The sequence below is a fragment of the Scyliorhinus canicula genome, chromosome 13 (genome assembly GCF_902713615.1).
Source record: "Scyliorhinus canicula chromosome 13, sScyCan1.1, whole genome shotgun sequence".
NCBI classification, from domain to species: domain Eukaryota; kingdom Metazoa; phylum Chordata; class Chondrichthyes; order Carcharhiniformes; family Scyliorhinidae; genus Scyliorhinus; species Scyliorhinus canicula.
In genome coordinates this window covers 66521075-66546326 of record NC_052158.1, presented here as the reverse complement: position 1 = coordinate 66546326, position 25252 = coordinate 66521075, and the positions used below count along the sequence as shown (strand labels likewise).

The 25252-nt window shown below is 50.6% G+C and overlaps 1 protein-coding gene across 1 annotated transcript in view; it reads right to left on the bottom strand.

Annotated features, from left to right (window-relative positions):
• LOC119976585 (anoctamin-7-like) overlaps positions 1–25252 on the bottom strand; it is a 208071-nt gene that overhangs the window by 60795 nt on the left and 122024 nt on the right. The window contains exons 13-17 of the mRNA XM_038817188.1: positions 21208–21345; positions 17204–17302; positions 15709–15811; positions 11832–11943; positions 6028–6082 (exon numbers count right to left, since the gene is read on the bottom strand). Coding sequence (XP_038673116.1) covers positions 6028–6082; positions 11832–11943; positions 15709–15811; positions 17204–17302; positions 21208–21345 — 507 coding nt within the window. The remainder of the gene's footprint in view (positions 1–6027; positions 6083–11831; positions 11944–15708; positions 15812–17203; positions 17303–21207; positions 21346–25252) is intronic.

Sequence of the window (25252 nt, the reverse complement as noted above, 5' to 3'; positions counted from 1 at the left end):
TTGTGTTCTCCGTGACACCGGTGCTAGCCCCTTAACAGTCACAGGTGCTGTCATAATATACATCAGTATATCATGGTGCAGACACATACTGATGGACACACACAGGGACCAATCAACATGTACAAACACCGCAGCCAATCACCAGTTAGAATACACACACTATAAAGGCAGAGGGCACCACGGTTCCCGCTCATTCTGGATGCTGCCTCTCAGTAGAACAAGAGCTCATTAGGTTTGGCACAGACTCACACCACGTGCTGAGAGATTCAACTGGTTCGGACAAGGCTTAGGTCTCTAGTTAAACTAACATCGTTTAAACACAGTTCTCGTATGTCGATTAATTCATAGTTAGTTAATAAAATAGAGTTGAACCTTCCTCAGTGTTGGTGGTATATGTTCACCTCGCAAGTCTACATTATCCAACACTTCACAGTCTACAGCCATCCTGCAACATGGACAGTGTCCGCCTGCCACCGCCGCTCCGCATTACCGGCAACCTGGTAAACAACCTCAAACAGCGCTTCCAGCTGTACCTTGAGGCCATGGACCTGGAAGCTGCCTCCGACACCAGGAAGATTGCTCTCTTCCTCTCCACAGCCGGGGACCACGCTATCCACATCTTTAATTCTCTCACCTTCGCCGATGGTGAAGATAAATCTAAATTCAAGACGGTCCTCCTCAAGTTTGACAGTCACTGCAACATCGAGGTGAATGAAAGCTTTGAGCACTAGATCTTCCAGCAGCGTTTATAGGGTAAGGACGAACCTTTCCAGTCCTTTATCACCCACCTCCATATCCTTGCGCAGTCCTGCAACTACGGGTCCACCTCCGACCCCATGATACGCGACCAGATTGCTTTCGGTGTTCAGTCGGACCCCCTTCGCCAGCAGCTCCCTAAGGTCAAGCAGCTCGCCCTAGCGACTGCCATTGAGACCTGTGTGCTCCACGAACATGCCACTAGTCGGTATTCCCACATCCAAGCGGCTGAAACGGCGCGGCAAGCTCCCCACGAGGCAGAACGGGTCCAAGTCATCAAACCACTCCAGGGCCTCAGGCTGGATGAGGTCGGCCATTTCACGCGCTTTTCACGGACTCCCGCGCTTGGGCGCACCGAACGAGGGGACGGCGACGTCGACGAACGTAATGCGCAGGAGTGCACCACGCCGGATCGCAACGAACGCACTGACTGCAACAGCGTGCGGCAACTGTGGCTCCGCCCATTTAAAGCGGACAGTGTCCTGCCAAATCCCGACGATGTTTGCAGTGTGGCAAGCTTGGCCACTATGCTGCTTCATACAGATCAACTCAACCTGCTAGCTTTCGTCGCTCCAGCCAGCCTCGCAGGGATGTCCAGGCCATTCAACCCACAGTCACTGAGTCTGATCCAGACCTGCCCCTTGATTTTGACAGCGACGACCCGAAGGCGCCTTTTCAAGTCGGCATCATAACAAAGAACAGGATGTCTCCAAAGCACAGCAGCAAGCCCATTCCGATACACAGATTCGATCCGGATGATGAGTGGTCTGCCACCCTTACGGTCAACCGGTCCCAAATTCGATTCCGCCTGGACACCGGTGCCTCTGCCAATCTCATTGCGCGGTCTGACCTCCAAAGCCGTCGTGTCAAACCAGCCATCCTGCCATCTGCATGCCAATTACTAGATTACAATGGAAATGCCATTGCTGCCAGTGGCTCATGCCAACCGGAAGTGACACATCGTTCACACAGAGCCCTCCAGCCGTTTGAAATCGTGGGTTCCTTGAAGGCCTCCTTGCTTGGCTCGCAGGCATGCAAGCTGTTGAACCTAGTGCAGAGGGTTCACTCTCTCTCCTGTTGATGTGTCTATCCAGACACCGACTTCAGGGCGCAACTCAACGCCATTATCCAACAGTACCCCAACGTCTTCGAAGGCATGGGCACGCTCCTGTATACCTACAAGATTCTATTAAAGCCGAATGCCACGCCTGTGGTACACGCACCTCGCAGGGTCCCAGCACCCGCCTCAAGCAACAGCTCCAAGACCTCCAGGACCAAGGAGTGATCTCCAGAGTCATGGAACTAACCGACTGGGTCAGTTCCATGGTATGTGTAAAGAAGCCGTCTAGCGAATTGAGAATTTGTATCGATCCCAAGGATCTTAATCGTAATATCATGAGGGAGCACTACCCAATTCCCGAGCGTGAAGAACTCACATGTTAAATGGCTCACGCCAAGCTCTTTACCAAGCTCGACGCCTCAAAAGGGCTCTGGCAAATCCAGCTAGATGAATCTAGCAGAAAGCTATGTACGTTCAATACCCCCTTTGGAAGATATTGCTACAACAGAATGCCATTTGGGATCATCTCGGCGTCCGAGGTGTTTCATAGGATCATGGAATAAATGATGGAAGGGATTGAAGGTGTTCGCGTCTATGTCGATGACATAATCATCTGGTCCACCACCCCGCAGGAGCACATGAATCGCCTCCAGCGCGTTTTCAGACGCATACACGAACATGGCCTCCGCCTCAATAGAGCCAAATGCTCTTTCGGTCAGACAGATATCAAATTCCTAGGGGACCACATCTCCCATTTGGGTGTGCGGCCGGATGTGGACAAGGTAGCTGCTATCACAGCAATGAGAATGCCAGAAGATAAGAAAGCGGTCCTCCGGTTCTTGGGGATGGTAAACTTTTTAGGGAAGTTCATCCCTAACCTCGCCTCTCATACCATGGCTCTCAGGAACCTGGTCAGGAAGGCAATGGACTTCCAGTGGCTCCCTGCCCACGAGCGAGAATGGAGGGAGCTCAAGGCTAAACTAACCACGGCCCCAGTTCTGGCCTTCTTTGATCCAACAAAGGAGACAAAAATCTCGATGGATGCCAGTCAGTCTGGCATTGGAGCCGTGCTTTTGCAACGTGATGAAGCCTCGTCATGGGCCCCCGTCGCATATGCGTCACGGGCAATAACCCCCACGGAGCAGCGCTACGTGCAGATAGAAAAGGAGTGCCTGGGCCTTCTGGCCGGAGTTGTGAAGTTTCACGACTATGTATATGGGCTTCCCCAATTCACTGTCGAGACCGACCATCGCCCGCTCGTCAATATAATACAGAAGGACTTGAACGACATGACGCCTCGCCTCCAGCGCATCCTGCTCAACCTCCAGCGATATGATTTCCAACTGGTGTACACCCCAGGCAAGGACCTCATCGTTACGGACGCCCTCCCCAGGTCAGTCACCACTCCGTATGACCCAGAGGGGTTCATTTGCCAGGTCGACGCCCAGGTTAAGTTCGCAGCCTCCCACTTACCTGCATCAGATGAACGCCTGGTCCAAATTCGCCGCGAAACGGCGGCTGACCCCCTGCTACAGCGTGTCATGCGCCACCTGACGGACGGGTGGCTCAAGGGCCAATGCCCTCAGTTCTATAACGTAAGAGACGATATGGCAGTCATTGATGAGGTTCTCCTGAAACTGGACCGCATTGTCATCCCGCATAGCATGCACCAGCTTGTCCTGGAACAGTTACACGAGGGCCATCTGGGCGTGGGGAAGTGTCGCCGACGGGCCCGTGAGGCTGTGTACTGGCCCGAGATCAATGACGACATTGCCAACGCAGTACTCAACTTCCCACCTGCCAACGCTTTCAGTCGGCCCAACCACAGGAGATTCTGCTGCCCCATGAGTTGGTCACGTGGCCCTGGACCAAGGTGGGCATCGACCTGTTCCACGCATTGGGTAGGGACTATGTCCTGATTGTCGACTACTTTTCAAACTACCCGGAGGTGATAAGATTGCACGACCTCACCTCGTCTGCAGTCATTCGGGCGCAACTCAACGCCAAAGAAACATTTGCTCGGCACGGTATCCCACTCATGGTGATGTCGGACAAAGGCCCCTGCTTCACCAGCCGGGAATGGGCCAGCTTCGCCCGGCAGTACAATTTCGCCCATGTGACTTCCTGTCTCCTGTACCCTCAGTCCAATGGCAAAGCAGAGAAGGGAGTTCACATAGTCAAGAGGCTCCTATGCAAGGCTGCCGATGCTGGGTCTGACTTCTATCTTGCCTTGCTGGCCTATCGCTCCACCCCGCTGTCCACTGGTCTGTCGCCCGCACAGTTGTCAATGAATCGCACCCTGAGAACGATGGTGCCGTCTATCCATCAAATCTCGACCATGTTCCAATTCTTCACAAAATGCAGACGTCTCAGGCGCAGCATAAGGCAACACATGATTCACGTGCTGCTGATCTCCCCGCTCTCACTCCGGACGACAATGTTCGCGTCCATCTCCCGGATGGTGGCTGGTCTGCAACTGCTGTTGTCCTTAGGCAGGTGGCCCCCCGCTCCTTCCTGGTTCGGCTACCAGATGGCTCCATTCTGCGCCGCAATCGGCGTGACCTTCGCCTTGTTCCACGATTGCCACGTGATCCTCCGGAGTTGCATCGCTCCCCTGCTGACCTGCCACGGACTATGCAGAGCTTCTTGTCGCTCCCGACTGTGATGCAGTCCAGCCTGCTCCTGAACTGGCGACTATCGACCCACCCTTGAGTCGGTCAACCAGAATTTGTCGCCCAACTCAGAGACTGAATTTATGAACTTTACAAATTTATGGACTCTGAGTTGTTTCCCTGCCATGTTTGATCGTTTTCTTGGTTTGTATATAGTATTGTTCTCGTTTATTTTGTTGCATACTAGTTCTCTGCACCAGGCACCTTCCCTTGTAGATAGCTCAGTTTTCCTGTACATAGTCCTGTAAATACGTCTTCACACCATACATATAGTTAGGAACATTGCACACACGCTATTTCTTGACACATACATACAAGTTTTTTTTTTAAAAAGGGGGGGATGTCATAATATACACCAGTATATCATGGTGCAGACACACACACTGATGGACATACAATAGGACCAATCAACATGCATAACACCGCAGCCAATCACCAGTTAGAGCACACTCACTATAAAGACAGAGGGCATCAGTTTTCCCGCTCATTCGGGATGCAGCCTTTCAGAAGTACAGAGCTTACAGTTTACAGCACAGATTCTCACCATGTGCTGAGTGATTCGACTGGTTAGGAGAGGCACAGGTCTTTAGTTAATCTAACATCATGTTTACCCACAGTAATAGTATGTTCAACAGTTTATAGTTTAATAAAATAGTGTTGTACTATTTTAAGTGTTGGTGGCCTGTATGTGTTTCACGGATCCAGAGCACCCAACACATCTGGTGCGGCGCCAGTTTTGCTGTCAAGGAAGTCCACGAATCCTGCCCCGGCATCAACACTTAGTCTCAGGAATGGAGAATCCAGCCGGTGAAATTTTGCGATGGTGCTGGGTTGGTGGTAGAGAGTAATATATAAAGGAATGGCAATGTTGAGACTGCTTACAGTGAACAAGAATGAATCTTTCAAACTTCTTCCTCAAGCAATGCTCAGTCACAGGAAAAGGCAGAGGATTGGGCTTCTAAAGAAAATATTTAAAAAGAAAAATTGACAATAACACTCCCCTTTTAATTTGGACCCGTTCATGGAGATATGGTGGGCGGACATTTTCCATGCCCAGAAACCTTGGTTCCAAGTCCCAGGGACAGGGGTATTTTAGAACAAGGAGCAACTGAGGTGCCACCCAGCAGGACAGTAGAAACCCAGAACTAAGTCAGGAGGCAATGGGCACATCAGAAATATCAATTGGTTTCTCTGGGCCTTGCCTTGCTTTCCAATGGAATCCACAATTGATCTTAATATGACTTAGGATCCATTGGGCTAGTTGGGCCGAATTCCTGGGATATCGCAGAATGATCCTAGACATTCCACCTGAAACTGTGCCTGTCACATGGTGAGTGCATGGATGGCTGATGTGGCAGCACCACCCAGACCCAGATTTCCCAAGCAAGGCTGTCTGGCCTGGAAACCTACTGGATTACGGTGTGTCCCCAATTTTACTGCCTTTCCCATCTCCTGAAATCTTGGGCCTTAAGGTCCTGATGAACTGATGCTCTGAAGGTGAGCTGAGATTTCGATAAAGCGCTGTTTAATGATACCTACACCCTCGTTCCTGATTCCAAACAGCGAGCCGTAGTGTCCAGGATAACCAACAAACCTGAGGAATACAGCAGAATGGAAACAGGTTCAGCATTCGAGCAACATAAGGAGTGCAGAAAACAAATAGATACCGAGAATCCAGAGATTCGGGAGCAAGGATGTTACCGTTGGATTTTACCACCTCCGCATTCAACGTAGGAAAAATTAAAACAAACTTCTCTCTAGTTATTGTTTCAATAAGAGGGGAGGGGGGGCAGCAACAAATACACTAAAGTTTAAGTCATTGATGCACAGAAAATAGAAGAAGCTTGCATTTGGTAGCAGTTAGATTGACTTTCAAAAGCTTAACCCCAGATGACCAGAGGTTGCTTTCCCCTTCGAGGGGCAGACTGACTGGCTATTTGTTATTTACAGCTCAGAAGGAGGCCATTCAGTCCATCGTGTCTGCACCAGCTCCCAAAAGAGCTACCTAGCTAATCCCATTCCCCCAGCCCTATCTCTGTAGCCCTCTAAATTAATCACTTTTAAATATATATCCATCTCTCTTTTGAAACTTCCTGTGGAATCTGCCTCCACCACTCTCCCAGGCAGGGCATTCCAAATCCCAACAACACTGAATAAAGAAGTTTCTCCTCATCTCAATCCCAGCTCTCTTGTTGACCATCTTGCAATTGTGACCCCCTAGTCACTGACTTACCCACTAGTGAAACAGAATGTCCTTCTTTACCCTGTCAAAATTGTTCGTAATTTTGAACACCTCGATAAGGTTGCCTCCTTATCTTCTCTGCTCCAAGGTGATTTAACCTGAGGATTGTCACACCTCAGGCGAGGGGCATGGTTAAGAAGGCAGGGCCAGGGCGGCATGTGGTGTAGTGGTTAGCACAGGGACTACGGCGCTGAGGACCCGGGTTCGAATCCCGGCTCTGGGTCACTGTCCGTGTGGCGTTTGCGCATTCTCCCCGTGTCTGCGTGGGTTTCACCCCCACAACCCAAGGATGTGCAGGTTAGGTGGATTGGACACGCTAAATCGGCCCTTCATTGGAAAAAGAATTAATTGGGTACTCTAAATTTTTTTTAAAAGAAGGTAAAAAAACTTCAGCAATAACCTCAGCCAGAGTGGGGATTGAACCTGCACATCACAAACCAGCTGTCCAGCCAACTGAGCTAAACTGGCCCCCCTTTTTAGCCCATAACAGAACTGCTGACAAAAGTGAAGCCCACGGGGTTAAAGGGACAGGGGCTGCATGGACACAGAGTCGACTCAATGCTAAATGTTGGTTTTCAGTTTTGCAGACTGCAGGAAGGCGATCCCAAAGGTCAACTCACTGCACTTCTTGATACACGTTAATTACCTGGACATGGGAAGACAGGGCATAATTTCACTGTTTTCAGCGGGTACATGTAATATTTCCCATTCGCAAGTTAAGCAAATGACAACTGCACCTTTATTTACATATAACCTCAACACAGAGGCTCACAGCCTTGTGGCTGTCAGTCAGCTTCCAGGATCAAACTAATACAGAACTCCAAGCTTGCTACGGTGATACATTCCCCCCCCATCCTCACCCCGGTCGCTGATTGGGTACCAGGGACACGTGACCCTCCAGACAGATCGCCCCATAAAGGTGACAAATACCACATCCCTCCCCCTTTATCCCCAATAAAGTTACTTAATCCCCATTAATTAGAATATTAAACACGTGCAATCAGACCATCATACATTGAGTCTTTCAGGTAGTTTGCTTTCTCGTGGAGCGGAGTAATTCCTCCACTGAGGAGCGTTCTGTAGAAATGACTATACCCGGCATCTCCTCACGTACTGGTAACTCAGCTTCATCAGTTTCCATGGGAACGACAGACATGCCTGTCACAGGCTCGCTCACTTCACTGCTTGGATAGTTAACGCTTCCTGCTGGCAACATGTAGGCAGTGCTGGCTGTTGGGACAACTCTGGCCCTTGATAATGGTCCATGTGTGTCCGGATGATTCTTCCTTGTACATCCACCCCATAAGACAAAGGTCCTGTTTTTGATACAACAACTCCTGGGACCCAATTTGAGCTGCATCCAATATTTCTGACACACACGGCTTCCTCCACTGAAAACAAGCTTGTTGAATTGCCTGACTCATGATTTTTCTTTTGACTGCAGACTGGCCTCTACCCTCCCTGGCAAATTGGGAAATACCAGGCTCAGTCTGGTCCTAAGACACTCTGCTGGGCGGCGTTCCCGTTGTAGAGTAGGAGTGGTTCTATAGCCCAGAAGGAAAAGTGAGATTCTGGTCTCCAGGGTCGCCCCTGACTGTTTCTTAAGATCCATCTTGGAGGTTTGGACTCCTCGGTTCAGCCAGTCCGTTAGATACTGGGTGGTTAGGCGCAGTCCTGATGTGCTTGATACCATTCAAGGAGGTGAAATTTTGGAATTCAGCATTTGTGAAGGCTGTTCCAACACTGTGACTCCAGGTGTAGCGTTGGCGGTAAAACGGTGATGCAATTTCTCAATTGTGGCATATGACATCGTCAACTTTATTCCAAACGCTTCCATCCGTTTGAATGGGCGTCAAGAAGGAGCAAAGCATTGTGCCCAAGAATGGCCCCACATAATCAACATGAACTTATATCCATCACTGGACCGGCCATTCCCAAGGGTGCGGTGGGGCTGTAACAGGCAGCCTTTGTTGCATTTGGCAGCACTTCACCAGACTCTCAATGTAGATATCAATGCCAGGCCACCATACATAACTCCTGGCGAGCATCTTCATCTTAGAAATACCCGATGGGTACTGGGCAATTCGGTTAGGAGCAACTCCCTTCCTGGTACAAGGACGGCGACTCTGGCTCCCCAAAGTATGATGCAATCATCGCAACTTAATTCATCCTTCCCTATAAAGCATGGCTCATCTCTTCACAAGCTGGCCACTGGCCCAACCTCTTAGTGTCCTGTGCCTCACTTTGGACAACAGCGGATCCCTGCTGGCCCAGTACTTGATTTGCTGCACCAACCCTGGCAACATGTCTAAGAAATTCATCACCATGACAATTTCCTGCGGTACTGAGGTAGGTGCTTCACTCTCTGGTAAAGGCAGGCGACTAAATGCATCCACATTCGAGATATGTTATCCAGGCCAGTGCTTTAATATATATTCGTAGGCGGACAGAACTAACGCTCAATGCTGAATTCTTGCTGATGAGGTTTAAAAAGACCCAAGCGTGGTCTGTCATCCGTAACAATGGTAATATGCCTGCCATATACATACTGATGGGTGGTAACAGATTTTATGACATAGATAGACTGTTCAAATGGACACACACGTGCTGGGTAAAACTTAATGCTGGGAAACAGGAAGTGAATGTATTTTGGTTGGAGGACTGAGGCGAGATGGTACAATTTTACAGTGGATGCAGAGACCTAGGCCCTGTACGTACACAAATGAAGGTGGCAGGACACAAGTTCTTTTCATTCTTTCTAGGCCAGCATTTATTACCCATCCCTAACTGTCCTCGAGAAGGTGACGCTGAGCTGCCTTCTTCAACCACTGCAGTCTATGTGGCGTAGGTACGCTTCCTGGGCTGTCGGGAAGGGTGTTCCAGTATTCTGACCCAGTGACAGTGAAGGAGCGGCCGATATATTTCCAAGTCAGGGTGGTGTGTGACTTGGAGGGGAACTTGCAAGTGGCGGTGTTCCCATGTATCTGCTGCCCTTGTTCTTCTAGATGGCAGTGGTCTTGGGTTTGGAAGGTACTGTCGAAAGAGCCTTGGTGAGTTCCTGCAGTGCATCTTTTAGATGATACACACGGCTGCCACTGTTCATCAATGGCGGCAGGGGTGAATGTATGTGGAACGAATGCCAATCAAGCGGGCTGCTTGATGGAGCTGCAATCATTTCGACAAGTGGGGAGTATTCCATTACACTCCTGACTTGTACCTTGTAGATGGTGGACTGGCTTTGGGGAGTCAAGAGGTGAATTAGTCGCCGCAAGATACCTAGCCTCTGACCTGCTCTTGTAACCATAGCATTTATATGGCTAGTCCAGTTCAGTTTCTAGTCGATGGTGATTTCTAAGATGTTAATGGTGGAGGATTCAGTTACGGTAACAGTACTGAATGTCCAGGGCAGATGGTTAGATTGTCTCTTAGTCAGCGCCTGGCACTTGTTGAAAAATGCATATGGAATCCTTGCACTTATTAAAAGAGGCTCATAAAACATTCATTAACCCTCAGCTGGAATGTTCAATCTGGGCATCATGGTTTAGGTGGATGTCAAGGTTTCAGATAGAGAGAGATATTCTAGGATGGTATCAGGGATATAAGAGATTTTATTTATGTGGAAAGACAGGAGAAGCTGTGGCTTTGATTAGAAAAGAGAAAGTTAAGATGGAGCTATTCAAAATGATGAATGGATTTGATGGAATAAATAAGGAGAAAAGGGGGGGGGGTTCAAGTGATGTGAGCACAGGAACGGCTGCGTTTTCGCGAGCTCTGGCTCCACTGGTCTTTTAATCCTTTATTTTATTCTAACTCAGATTACATAATTATCTTTTTTTGGGATATATATCTTGCACTATGTCCCTGGATGATCCTGATCTGAGTTTGATGGTGAAGAGCCAAGTTGAATCAGAGAGAATCTCACTTGATTGAGGCGGTTGGAGGTGGCTGGGGTCGGGGCCAGTTTGCAGTGGCTGTTTAGCTGATGGGTTGCCCCAGGCCTCGGTGGTGGTGTTGGCACAGGGATGATGATCGCCGTTGAGAATGATGTTCTGGATGATGATCTCAGCTCTGTGGTGCAGGTTTTTGGTGCTGACTTTGATGAACGGCGAAGCATCCTTGAGAGGAGGTTCCACAGAGCACATTGTATCCGGTCTTCGAGGTCTGGGGTTGGGCGGAAGCCACAACCATTGGTCTTATGCTCTCCTGACCATGTTTTCATGCTCTTATCCTTCTCTCCCTTGTTCTCTGCTGGTGCATATAGAAGCACCAAGTTGGGTCTAAAGATTGTACTGAGCCAATGATGGTCGGCACGGTAGCACAGTGGTTAGCACTGTTGTTTCACAGCTCCAGGGTCCCAGGTTCGATTCCCCGCTTGGTCACTGTCTGTGCGGAGTCTGTACGTTCTCCCCCGTGTCTGCGTGGGTTTCCTCCGGGTGCTCTAGTTTCCTCCCACAAGTACTGGAAGAAGTGATGTTAGGTGAATTGGACATTCTGAATTCTCCCACCATGTACCCGAACACGCGCCGGAATGTGGCGACTCGGGGCTTTTCAAAGTTACTTCATTGCAATGTAAGTCTGCTTGTGACAATATTATTATTAGGGCGGGGAAGTAGACCTTGGTAGAGTGCTCTTTCAGAGGGTCAGTGCAGATTCGATGGGCCAAATGGCCTCCTTCTACATTGTAGGGTTCTATGGATTCTATGGAAACTATTGGGCAGACTGCAGATTATTAGTAGGACAATTGCAAAATGGCTTCTCAATGGGCATTGAATTCAGACATCAGAGGGTGATTGGCATCCAACAACCAATTCGTAACATGAAACAACATCCCAGAACCACTTTTTAAAAATAAATTTAGAATACCTAAATATTGTTTTCCAAAAAAGGGGCAATTTAGATTGGCCAATCCACCTACCCTGCACATCTTTTGGGTTGTGGAGGTGACCCGGGATCGAATCCGGGTCCTTGTCAGTGTGAGGCAGCAGTGCTAACCACTACGCCACCGTGCTGACCTTGCATCCCAGAATCACAATCCAGAGAGATTCAGGACCCAAAATCAAATCCCAGCAAGTCAAAGCTTGAACAGGGAATTGCTGCTCACCGGCCTTTGAAGAAAGCAATGTAGATTGGCGAGGAATAGAAGTTGACGAACTGGAAAACAAACACCTTGAAGATTAAGGCATCTTCATATTGAGACTGAGTCCTGTGCATTTCTGGAACAGATGGAACAAAGAGACTAAAATATCCACGTGCGACAAAGATAAACACGATATTCATTTCCTGCCTCTCTTCCTCTTCTCTAACTCTCTCTCATATACAATATTGTTTATCCTATCAACAGGGGACCCAGTTGGACATCCGTTGGGGGAGGTGTTCTGAGAGGGCACAAGGAAGGTGGCTTTCCTCCGTAATCTAATAAAAACGGCACTTTTGGGACAAAGTTGCAAAAATGGATTCTCAATGGTCATTTAGTACGAAACTAGCCCAGCAAACCTGTTGAATCCCACCCCCCACCCTCTCATAAGACAGACGCAATGGCCGAGAAATGCTCGGCAATAACTCCAGGACCCGAAAGGATGGCAGAGCCAGCACAAAGCCTGGAGAGGAGGACCAGGGTGACAGCAAACACGAGGAGCGAGTCGGAGCTGGCCGTACCCGAGCGAGCTGGGTCGCTGGGACCCACACCGGACTATCCACCGAGAAGCGAGTGGATGGACCTCCTGACTCAGGAGCTCCAGAAACACAGAGATGCCATCAAGCTGGAAATGATGGCCACTGTGAGGTGGGGGGGGCGTTCAAGGTGGCGTTGGAGAAATCAGAGTGACGTGTGGAATCACAGGAAACAACAATCAGGGATCGAGAGAAAGTGGGAACCGGCCAGAATGACCGAATCGCCTCCCTGGAAACAGTGGCAAGGTTGGCGGCAACGCGAGGGGCACTGAAGGGGAAGGTCGAGGACCAGGAGAATCGGTCGCGCCACCAGAACCTCTGTGTCGTGGGCCTGCCAGAGGGCATCAAAATATGTGGCCCAGATACTGGGTAATCTGGTCGGAAGGGAGAGCTTCCCCGAACCCCCGGAGATAGACAGAGTCCACAGGTCACTCCGGCCGAATAGCAAAGCTGCACCGATACCAGGATTGGGAGAAGATCCTGAACTGGGCAAGGTATACTCAGTCCTGCCAGCGGGAAGGCCATTCAACCCAAGTCTGCCAAGACATTGGGGCAGATGTGACCGAGAGCAGTGCTGAATTTAACACAGCCAAGGCGGCCTGTACAAGAGTGTGATGCAGATCGGGATGCTGTACCTGGCCAAACTGTAGGTAACCTTCCAGGGGAAGGACCTCTACTTCACCACGCTGGCCGAAGCTGACGGGTTTGTGCGTGGGTGCGGGCTGGGAAGGCAGCAACAACAGCGCCAACAGTGAAGGCAAATTCATCTTAAAGAAAGAGACATTTACGCGGGACCAAACTGCCTCACTTTCGACCTAGCTTTGAGTCCCAGGATGGAGGAGTTGAGAGCGGAGGGGGGTAGAGACAGGTGAGGGTGGAGAGAGGGGACGTGGGAAAAGAACTCTCTAACTTCATTGCAGCGTTAATGTAAGCCTACTTGTGACACTAATTAAGATTATTATTATTAAATAGAGGGCAGCACGGTGGCGCAGTGGTTATCACTGCTGCCTCATGGCACCGAGGACCCAGGTTCAATCCCAGCCCTGGGTCACTGTCCGTGTGGAGTTCGCACATTCTCCCCGTGACTGCGTGGGTCTCACTCCCACAACACAAAAAGATGTGCAGGGTAGGTGAATTAGCCACACTAAGTTGCCCCTTAATTGGATAGCACCCCCCCCCCCCCCCCCCCCCCCCCCCCCCCCCCGGGCCAATTACTCAGGGAGCCCAGGAGTCCGATGGTAGTAGCCACGCAACAGACGTGGTAACAAATGAGGCAACACTTTGGCCTAACCACAATGTCCACAATGGCCCCCATCTGCAACAACCACAAATTCACTCCCGCAATAAAGGACACCATCTTCAAAAGATGGAGACAGGGCGACGGGACTCTGTTGTTTAGGGACATGCACACAGACGATAGAATAGGGACCCTGGGGGAACTCACGGAGAGGTTCCAGTTACCAAGAGGAAATGACCGGAGATGCATTCAGGTCAAAAACATCCTCTTCAAGGAAACAACAATCAATACCCAGATACCAGGGCACTCATTAGTAGAAGAACTACTGACGTGGGTGACCAAGGAAAGGTAAACTGTGCGGACTTGTACGGGCGATTGTTGGAGGAGGTACGCTGCTCCCTGGACGAGACAAGGAAAAAATGGGAGGAGGAACTGGCATTGAGATAGGGAGAGGACTCTGGATCGAAGCACTGCAGAGGGGGAACTGCACCTTCACGTGCGCAGGGCTGAGCCTAACGCAGCTGAAGGAGGTGCACAGTACACACCTAACCAGAACCCCAATGAGTGGGTTCTTTCCGGAGTTGGAAGACAAATGTGAACTGTGCCAGGGAGGCCTGGCCAACCACACCCACATGTCCTGGGCATGCCCCAGACTTGTCGGGTACTGGGTGACCCTCTTTGAGGCCATGTCCAGGGTTGTGGGAGTGAAGGTGAAGCCTTGCCCAAATGTGGTAGTCTTTGGGATATCAGATCAGTCAGAGGTCTTCATGGGGAGAGGATGCTGACGCCCTTGCCTTTGCCTCCCTGATTGCCCACCGGAGAATCCTGCTCAGCTGGCGGTCGGCAGCACCACCTAAGGCTGCAGACTGGCTGTCCGACCTGGCGGAGTTTCTCAAACTGGAGGAAATAAAATTCACCATCTGTGGGTCGGAAGAAGCCTTCCAAGACCTGTTTGTAGCCAGCAACCCGTTGGGGACAGGGATGGGGACGGGACGGGACGGGGACGGGACGGGGGGGGGCGATATGGGCGAACCACGGGAGAGAGAAGAAAAGGAAAGGGGGGGGAGCTAAGCGAGGGAGGAACAGGAGAGCAAGGCGAAGACACACAAAATGAACGCAAGGGGCAAGCAGCGACGACGAAGCCGCAAGGGATCAGTCCGAGGGCAAGCTAAGGCCCAAAGCAAACTGTGAATAAACGCTTGGAAATACGTGTCTTGGCCATATTGGGGCATGTAAAAATATGTATGCTGACTGAATGGTCACAGTTGTAGTGAAGATACTTGCTTCTGAATATATGTGTTGGTTTTTGGTGCGGTTTTGTCATTTACAAATTGTTGGATGTGAAATTATGAAGACCCAATAAAAACATTTTAAAAAAAGAAAGGGACCCAGCTACTCTGGATCACTCTCTTCTCTGTCCAGCATTTCTACAGCCACGTTTAGGAAGGGCATCGTGTGGGGTTGCAGACACACTTAAATTGTCCCTTACTCCAAGGAAAAGCCCTCTCACTTCTGGTAGCACGTTGAGGATAGTTGGCAACAAATCTGACTCTCAAAGGTTTACTTTTTCACAATTGGATACCTCATCCTGCAGGAGGTGGTACATTATTTGTATATGATGTGGAGATGCTGGCGTTGGACTGGGGTGAGCTCAGTAAGAAGTCTTATAACACCAGGTTAAAGACCAACAGGTATGTTTCAAACACAAGCTTTTGGAGCACTGCTCCTTCCTCAGGTGAATGAGGAGATATGTTCCAGAAACATATCTATAGACAAAGTCAATGATGCCAGACAATGCTTTGAATACGAGCATTTGCGGGTAATCAAATCTTTACAGATCCAGAGATAGGGATAATCCTAGGTTAAAGAGGTGTGAATTGTCTCAAGGCAGGACAGCAAAATCCTACCAACTGGAAGACACCAGATCTGACAACATGCAAAAAGACTGCAATAGAAGAAGGCATTCGCAGATTTCCACACGGTCCGCAGTTTGGAGTGAGGCTATGATCATCTGATTGACCCGGTTTCTTCCTCTATATCAATCAGCTATGCACATCAAGAGGGGACTTACCCCATTTAGTTAGGAAATGAGCCAGTGATGTATACACCTTGGCCATGAGGAGAATAAACAGGAGGTTGACTATTGATCCCGTTATACTTGCAATCCTTGGAGCCTGGAGAGAACAGAATACAATACAGATTAGATTAAAATTACACACTAGGAGAAGATACTATTTAACCCACAGATTGCTGGATACAAGGAGATATTGGTTTGAAATATAGAAAGTTATGATTTTAAAATATATCGAGTCCTCATCTTCGCCAAGTTACTTTAGGCCCTGCATCTCTCTGATTGGTCCTGTCTCCCTTGCTCCCCCATTGGCCCTAGATCGTGACTCGTCTTACCCGATTGGTCCTTGACTCTACACCCCCCCTTTACCCTTGACCCTGTCTGAAATGTAATGAAATGAAATGAAAATGAAAATCGCTTATTGTCACAAGTAGGCTTCAAATGAAGTTACTGTGAAAAGCCCCTAGTTGCCACATTCTGGCGCCTGTTCCGGGAGGCTGGTACGGGAATTGAACCGTGCTGCTGGCCTGCCTTGGTCTGCTTTAAAAGCCAGCTCTTTAGCCCTGTGCTAAACTAGCCCCTGTCTCCTCCCCACCAATTAGCCCTTGACCCTTTCTCTTCCCCGTTGGTTGGCCCTTGATCCTGCCTCCTTTCGATTGGCCCAATCTCCCTTGCTCCCCCATTGGCCCGAGACCTTAACTCCTCCCACCCGCTCGGCCCTTAGCGATGCCTGGGGATGATTGTTTCCCCGTGCTCATTGGACTGAGTTAACCCAGCACTCGTTTAAAAGGCTGGCAGCTGTAGAGCCAGCTAAAAAGGAGTGAGGACCTGGTGAAATGTAACTGCGCCGCGCGCGGTGTATATGTGTGTGTGTGTGTGTGTGTACAGGGGGACAAGTGGATCGGCCAAAGTTTACCCTCAACCAATACCTGAAGCACATTATCTGGTCATTGCTGTGGGAGCTTGCTATGCACCAATTGGCTATTGCGTTACAACAGTGCCTGCACTTCTGTGTGCTCCGTTGGCCCTCTCGTTTTTATTTTATCCGGTTTTGGGATATGGGCATCGCTGGGCTGGACCAGCATTTGTTGCCCATCCCTAATTGCCTTTGAACTGAGTGGCCTGCTAGGCCATTTCAGATGGGGGTAGTTAAGAGTCAACTGCGTCGCTGTGTGGGCCTGGAGTCACATGTAGGCCAGACTGGGTAAGGACAGCAGATTTCCTTCCCTGAAGAACAGTAGTGAACCAGATGTTTTTTTACGACAATCGACAATGGTTTCATGGTCATCATTAGACTTTTATTGAATTAAAATGTCACCATCTGGCATGGTGGGATTTGAACCCAGAGCATTACCCCACGTCTCTGAATTGCTATTCTAGTGACAATACCCCTGGGTCACCGCTCTGGGAGTGTTCCGAGGATATCACAGGCACTAGAGAAATGCAGGTTCTCTCCTTATCTTTGTACATTTGCACCGGGAAGTAACCTACTCACTGTTGCCATGGCGATGCTGTTTCCTGTCTTATATATGAGGATGCCAATTATGGTTCGGTAAAGAATGACAGAAATCAGGAAGATGAGCACCACTACAACCTGCAGGAAAGAAATCAGAGTCAGCATATGGCAGCTCAGCCTGGGTGTCAGTGATGCCCAGCCCCTGTTAGTCAATGCTACAGGCACTATTGTTTGATTATTAACTGTACTATTTAAATGCAAGTATTTCCCTTCATTTAATTTTCATATATATATATATATAAATACATATGATGTGTGCATATGTATAGTTATTTATAAATTCTTAATGAGTACATATATATTGTATGTGTATATACATATATATACTTTATTCCACGTGTGCCCTGCCCAAAGGCAGTTTTCATTGAATTCCTATAATGCAGAAGGCGGCCTTTCAGCCAATTGACCCTTCCAAGGAACGCGATTTTGGCGTGGGACTGCGGAAAATCCAGCCCACTTTGTCTTTAAGGGTTGCGAATCGCTAATTCTGCTTTATTTCTCCTTTCTGTAAGTGTGAACTTGATGAACCAGAATTAATACAGAGAAAAATCCCGAGCCGGGATGGGGAGAGGGCAATCAGCCGGGGGCGGGACAGGAGGCCGTGGCGCCATGGGACGGGGCTGCCAGGCTAGCTGGATGGGCTAGTTAACAAGAGCGCAGTGAGGATGGGGGAGTGGGGTGAGCAGATGGTTAGTGTAACAGAGGGGGATGGGATTGTTGCTTTGCTTTGGGGAGAGGGGAATGGGGGGGGGGGGGGCGGCTGCTGCTGTGCAGCAAGACGGGAGGTGGTGAAGGAATACATCCGAGGGTGGGCCTGGAGGGGCGCATGACACATGCCGGGGGGCTGGCCCAAGGGATATGGTTGATCAGGGGTAGGGGGGGGAGGGGGTTGACCCCCGACCAGGTTGGTCACAGAATGTGAGAGGGCTGAATGGGCCAGTCAAACGGTTGCGTGTGTTCGTGCGTTTGGGGAGCTTGAAGGAGGACGGGGCCTTTTTGCAAGAAACGCACTTAATGATCGGGGACCAGACTAGGCTAAGGAAAAGAGGGGGGTAGGGCAAGTCTTTCATTCGGGGTTGGATATGAAGTCGCGGGGGGTGGTGGTGCTGATAAACAAACGGGTGGCATTTGAGGTGGGGAATATTGTGGTGGATTCGGGAGGGAGGTTCGTGATGGTGAGCGGGAAGCTAGAGGGGATGCCAGTGGCCTTGGTGAATGTCTATGCCCCAAACTGGGACGATGTGGAGTTCATGAGGTGGGTGCCAGGGAAGATCCCGGACCTGGACTCGTACCAGTTGATCATGGGAGGGGATTTTAACACGGCATTGAACCAGGGTCAGACCGTTAGAGTCCAAGGTCGGGGGGGATGTCGCCCGTGGCGAAAGAGGTGAAGGGATTCATGAAGCGCATGTGGGTGTAGATCCATGGAGGTTTGGGAGGCCGAGCGGGAAGGAGATCTCGTCGTTCTCCCGTGTGCGTAGGGTGTACTCAATTGATCATTTTGTGGTGGTCAAGATGCTGCTGGCGGGGGTTGTCGATTCGGAGTAGTCAGCGATGGTGGTTTCAGACCACGCGCCGTACGGGGTGGACTTGCAAGTGATCGGGAGGGACAGCACCTGCACTGGAGGCTGGGCGTAGCAGATGAAGAGGTATGTGAGCGGGTGAGGGTCGCCGTTCGGGAGCATGTGGAACTGAACAATACAGGTGAGGTTTCGACCCCAACGCTATGGGAGATGCTCGAGGCAGAGATCGGTGGGGACTTTGTATTGATCCGGCCGCACAGGGAAAAGGTGGAGCAAGCAGAGATGGCAAGGCTGGTGGACGAGATCCTGTGGGTGGATTGGAGGTATTCAGACGCCCTGAGGTGGGATTGTTGAAGGAGAGGGAGAAGCTCCAGATGGAGTTTGGGTTGGTGTCCACGGGGAAGGCAGTGGGGCAGTTGCAGAGAGCCAGAGGGGCAGTGTATGAGTACGGGGAGAAGGCGAATAGGATGCTAGCCCACCAACTTAGGAAACAGGTGGCGGCGAGGGAGATCAGAAATGTGAAGACGGGAGGGGAAAGGGAGGACTGGACCTGGTGGGGGTGAGTTGGGTTTTTGAGGAGTTTTATATGAGGCTCCACGAATCTGAGACCCCGGCTGAAGGGGACGGAATCTGGTGGTTCTTGGATGGGTTGGAGTTCCCCAGGGTGGAGGAGGACTTTGTGAAGGGGCTGGAGGCCCCCATTGGACTGGTTGAGGTGCTGGAGGGCATGGGGATGATGAGGCCTGGACAGGTTCCCTGTAGAATTTTATGAGAAGTTTGCTGGGGGTCTGGGATCTCTGCTGGTGAGAGCAATAACGAGGTGAGGGATAAGGGGAGCTCACCCTTCCATTACCGCAGGCATCCATTTCCCTAATATTAAAGAAGGATAATGATCCAGAGCAGTGTGGGTCCTACCTTCTGATTTTGTTGTTAAATGTGGATGCCAAATTGTTGGCAAAGATCTTGGCCTCACAGATTGAAGACTGTATTGCCTTGGGCAATAGAGCTTAGAGCATCAAGGAGCTGGAGAGAGGTTGTGCGGGGGGGGCGGGGCTGTGCACAGGGTCTCGCTATATGCAGACGACCTGTTGTTTTATATTTCAGACCCACTGGGAGGAATCGGGGGAATTATGGGTATTTTAGAGGAGTTTGGCCAGTTTCCCGGATACAAGCTAAACATGGGGAAGTGTGAGGTCATCACAATCAAGGCCAGGGAGCAGGAGAGGAGGTTGGGTGAGCTGCCTTTTACGATGACGGGGGCGGGTTTCAGATATTTGGGCATCTAGGTGGCGCAGGGATGGGAACAACTTCACAAATTGAATCTGGCGCGGTTGGTGGAACAGTTGAGGGGGGGATTTCAAGACGTGGGATACGCTGCCTCTATCTCTGGCGGGGCGGATGCAGACAGTGAAAATGATGGCGCTGCCGAGATATTTATTTGTTTTGCAGAACCACCCTATGCTTGTTCCAAAATCATTTTTAGGAAAGTTAATTCGTTGAGCTTGGGGGTTTGTGTGGGCGGAGAAATCCCCACGGGTTAAGAAGATCCTGTTGGAGTGTGGACGAGGGGGGCGAGGGGAGGGGGCGGGCTGGCCTTGCTAAACATGATGAATTATTATTGGGCAGCGAAAATCGCTCTGGTGGGTGAGGAAGTGAATAGTGGGGGAGGGGTCGGCATGGGGGCAGATGGAGGCAGCCTCTTGCAGGGGTATGAGTTTGGGGGGGCTCTGCTGTTCTCGCCGGCCAAGTGCTCCACGAACCCAGTGGTGGTGGCGGCCCTGCGGGTGTGGGGCAGTGGCGGCAGCTTTTGAGCTTGGAAGGTGCATTGGTACGGGCACCGATTGGCGGTCATCATAGATTTGCTCCAGGGGGGGTTGGATGTAGGGTTTCGGGGGTGGCGATGTGGGGGAGGGCGATAATGGGGTTATCGGGAGGAAGAGAATGGCAGGAAATCAGGGCGTTCGGGGAGTTATTTTTTTGTATGAGATTCCTGTTTGTTCTAACTCTTGGCATGGTTCGAGTTTAATGTTATATAAATGCCTTAATAAAAATATTTTTTAAAAGGGGCGGCACGGTGGCGCAGTGGTTAGCACTGCTTGTTTACGGCGCTGAGGACCCAGGTGCGATCCCGGGTCACTGTCTGTATGGAGTTTGCACATTCTCCCCGTGTCTGCGTGGGTCTCACCCCCACAACCCAAATATGTGCAGGGTAGGTGGATTGACCACGCTAAATTGCCCCTTCATTGGAAAAAAAAGAATTGGTTGCTCTAAAATTTAAAAAATATATCTTTAAAAAAAAGAATAGATAGATTTTTGATGGCCAGTAGTGAAATGATAGGCCAAAGGGCCTCCTTCTGAGCTATAAATACTCTATGACCGGACTGAAACAGAGAAGAAACAGACCGAGTTAAGAAGGAATGGCAAAGAATGTGCGTCGTATATAATGAGTGACCTTCCTACCAGGAGCAGAACCACCATGGAGCTTGCGATAACTCGCTGTATCCTGTCCTTCTCTGGAAAGTATGGCTCCTCCACCCCCGTGATTGGATTTTTCATCACCATGGGAGCCACAGCAGCAAACTCGGCACTGGGGCGCTCCTGGAATGAAAACCCCCCAAACAAATTAACCCGTCCGAAACGAGTTGCAATGAGCAACAATGTAAATCGACAATTGACAACCGATTGTCTGTGGTTCCCAATTTACAATTGCAGTTTTGAAACTAATTCAACATTTAAATAAAAACAAAGAAGTGCTGGAAAGACTGTGAAACAGGACACAGGATTAATGGGAGAGTGCCTAAATAGGGAGACCCCCCCCCAGGGAACCCCTAACTAAACGAACCCCCCCCCCCCCCCCCCCCCAGAGACCCACTAAATAGAGAACACGCCCCAAAGAGACACCCTAACTAACACCCCACAGAGGCCCCTAAATAGGGAGACCCCCACAGAGATCTCCTCTTCCCGGGACCCCCTAACTAGGGATACCCCTCTCACAGTGACCCCCAAACTAGGGCCCCTAAGAAAAGAAATCCCTCTTTAGAAGCTACAGGGCCATTCAGACAGGGGCAGTGAAAAACATTACAGTCGTAGCACTCAGCTGGAAGCACCACGTGTCCATTCCTGCAAAGAGAACAACTGTGACCTGTGTTTAAACCCCTCAGATCCTTCAGCAGCAAGCCATTCAATTATTTATGGTAGTGGGCTGTGATTGACAGCTTCAACAAAATAGCTATGAGCTTTTGCTTAGTTCATTTTCTTCACTCTTAAGTGCTGTGACCGCAATGTTTATAAACATCAACCACATCAAAAAGAGTTGAGTGCTGTCAATTTCCAGCCCAGCACTCCAAAATCAAAAGCGTGAAGGAGCATGATTGAAATGCGTTTACCGCTCTTTGATGTGGTTGATGTTTGTAAACATTGCGGTTACAGCACTTAGAGTGAGGAAGATCAATGAAGCAAGGCTACAGCTGTTTTGTTGGAAGCTGTCAATCACAGCCTACTACCAAAATAAATGAATGGCTTGTTGCTAAAGGATCTGAGGGGTTTAAACACAGGTCACAGATGTTCTCTTTCCAGGGATGGGACCCATGGTGCTTCCAGGTGAGTGTTAAAACAATTTTGTTTTTACTGTCCTGCCTGGAATGCTCCCCAGCTTCAGACAGCGGTCTTCTTTCTGGGGGTGGCTGTGGGGGACCTCTAGATTAGGTGGTTCCTGCTGGGTGGATCCTTTAGTTAGGGGTCCCTGGGGGTGTCTCCCTATTTAAGGGGGCGCTCTGGAGGGGTCCCTTAAATAAGGGGGTCTCGGGAGGGATCTCCCTATTTAGGGGCCCATGTGGGGGGTCTCACTCTTTTGGAGGTCCCTGTGGAGGGTCTCCCTATTTCGGGGATCCCTGGAGGGTGGGCGGCAGGTCGGGTCATTCCCGTATTTGGGGGAAGGGGAGGCACTCAGCATATCCGGGGATAGAGGGCTGCTTTGTAATGAGGCGTGGCTGATCTGGGGTGGGGGCAGGGGAGGGGAGGGGAGGGAGGTCTGGCCGTGGGACTTCGCTTTCGAGCCATGCGCTAGAAAAGCCAGCCTGGCACCCTGGACGTGTCACCTGGGCATCCTGTCAGTGCCACCTGGGTGCCACCCCAGCACTTATTGGGTGTCAGGCTGGCATTTTGCCCGCACCGGGGGTCGGGCCTGGGAGTGCTCTGCCTTTGTGAGGTGGGGTGTGGGGCATTCCCCGCTGGGACGCTATAAAAAATCAGCGTGCCAACAGATGGCAGGCCGTTCCTGGTGCTTACCCCACTAATCCCATCCAGAATGGACTCTTTTCTTTTTTTTTTAAACGCATTTTATTCAAACTTGTATCAAAGTAGGTTACAGCAAATAAACACCCCGGGAAACATTCTTCCCAACAATCAACTATACAGTTTGTACAGATTTTTCTCCTCCCCCCCCCCCTTCCCCATCACCCACCCCCCACTCCCTGCGATGAACAGCCCCTCAAACACGGTCACAAACATCCCCCACCTTTTCTCAAACTCCCCTGCTCAGCCCCTTAACTCATATTTTATCTTCTCTAACCGCAGGAAGTCAGACAGGTCACCCAAGCATGCTGCTACCCCCGGTGGCGATGCTGACCGCCACTCCAGCAAAATTCGTCGCCGTGAAATCAGAGAGGCGAAGGCCAAGACATCGGCCTTCCTCCTCTCCATGAGCTCCGGCTTCTCTGAAACCCCAAATATCGGCACCAAAGGGTCAGGGTCAACTCCCTCCTCCACTACCCTGGCTAAGACCACGAAAACCCCCGCCCAGAATCTTCCCAATTTTTCACAACCCCAAAACATGTACGCATGATTGGCTGGCCCTGCCCACACCTCTCACACTCATCTGCTACCCCCCGAGAGAACCCACTCATTCTCGCCCGAGTCAAATGCACCCTGTGCACCACCTTGAACTGTATCAGGCTCATCCTTGCACGAGAGGAGGTCCCGTTTACCCTTCGCAGCGCCTCACTCCATACTCCCTAATTGATCTCCATTCCCAACTCCGCTTCCCATTTCTCCTTGATCTTCACCACCCGCTAGCCTCCCTAACCCCCCCAGCCACTTACATCCAGAAGCAGCAGTCGCTCCAGCAGGGTGTATCCGGCAATCTAGGGAACCGCTTCCAGACCTTTCGTGCAAAGTCCCTAACCTGTAGATACCTGAACTCACTACCCCTCGGCAGCTCTACCCTCTCCCTTAGCTCCTCCAGACTGGCGAACCCTTCCTCCAAATACAGATCCCTCATCGTGACCAGCCCCACTTCCCTCCAACTCCTGTATACACTATCCACCCCCCCCCCCCCTCCCCCCCCCCCCTCCCCCCCCCGCCGGCTCCAACCCATGATTCTCGCGCAGGGTGTTAGCACCGACATCCCTTCCACCCTAAAATGCCTCCTCAGCTGATTCCATATCTTCACCGTGGACTGCACCACAGGGATCCCTGAATACCTACTCAGAGCCATTGGCAATGCTGCCGTCACCATAGCCCTCAAGCTAGACCCCTGACAAGATTCCTCCTCCATCCTAAGACTCTATTCATTTTAAGTTAGATTGCGCCCCTCGTCTCCCAAACGGAGAATCCTGCCCATTTAAAAGAAAAACAAAATATAGGCTGGGGTTTTCCGGCCCTTCCGGTCCCACCGAAAAAGCCAATGGACCTTTGGCTGGTCCACCGCATTCCCCACAATGGGTCCCACCATGGAGAGGCTGGAGGATCATACCTTGCTGTGGATACATTATGTGTAGGTTCTGTGATACTGGTGCAAAGGAGGCTCCGAGCCCAGTGAGCACTGTCGGCCAGGCCATCTTGTGGTAAACGGGTAATGCCCTGTTTAGGCTAGAATTGGAAAGGACCACTGCTCTCACTGAAGGTTCAAAATGATTTTTAAAATGTCATGAAAAGTCACATGGGCGGTGTCACGTTCCCCAGGAGAATCTGCTAATACATTCAAACATGACCTCCAGCGCAAGGCCTTTCCTGCTGTCCTTGTGCCACTTCATCATGGCTTGCGTGAAGGACGGCCAAACTTTTTACGGCCCAAAAACGCAATGGGTAATGATAAATTGTGGGGTTGGCTGGTTAACAAGCTTAATTGTTTTCGAAATGGCGGGTGAGCGAACAGGCAATTTCGGCGCCTCTGCTACCATTGGAGAGACTGGCATGACAACGTCCGGATCCCGCAACCCCCACCCCCACCCAGGAGAATTGCCGTGAGAGAGAGAAGACTGGAGGAGGATCAACGGATCCTACAGCCCCTCAACACAGCAGAACGTAGGTCTCTGGACGAGGCGGAGTATGGCATCGGGCGAGGAAGTGAGAACCCGCTGAGTTTCGGCTCCCATGGCATGTGTGTCACCACCCCCCCCCCCAACCGCCACTCCTCCACACAGCCCCACACCCATACCACCTCCACGTCCACCACCAACCCCTTCCCCACACACTCCCCCCCACCCACCTCCCACACACCCCGACT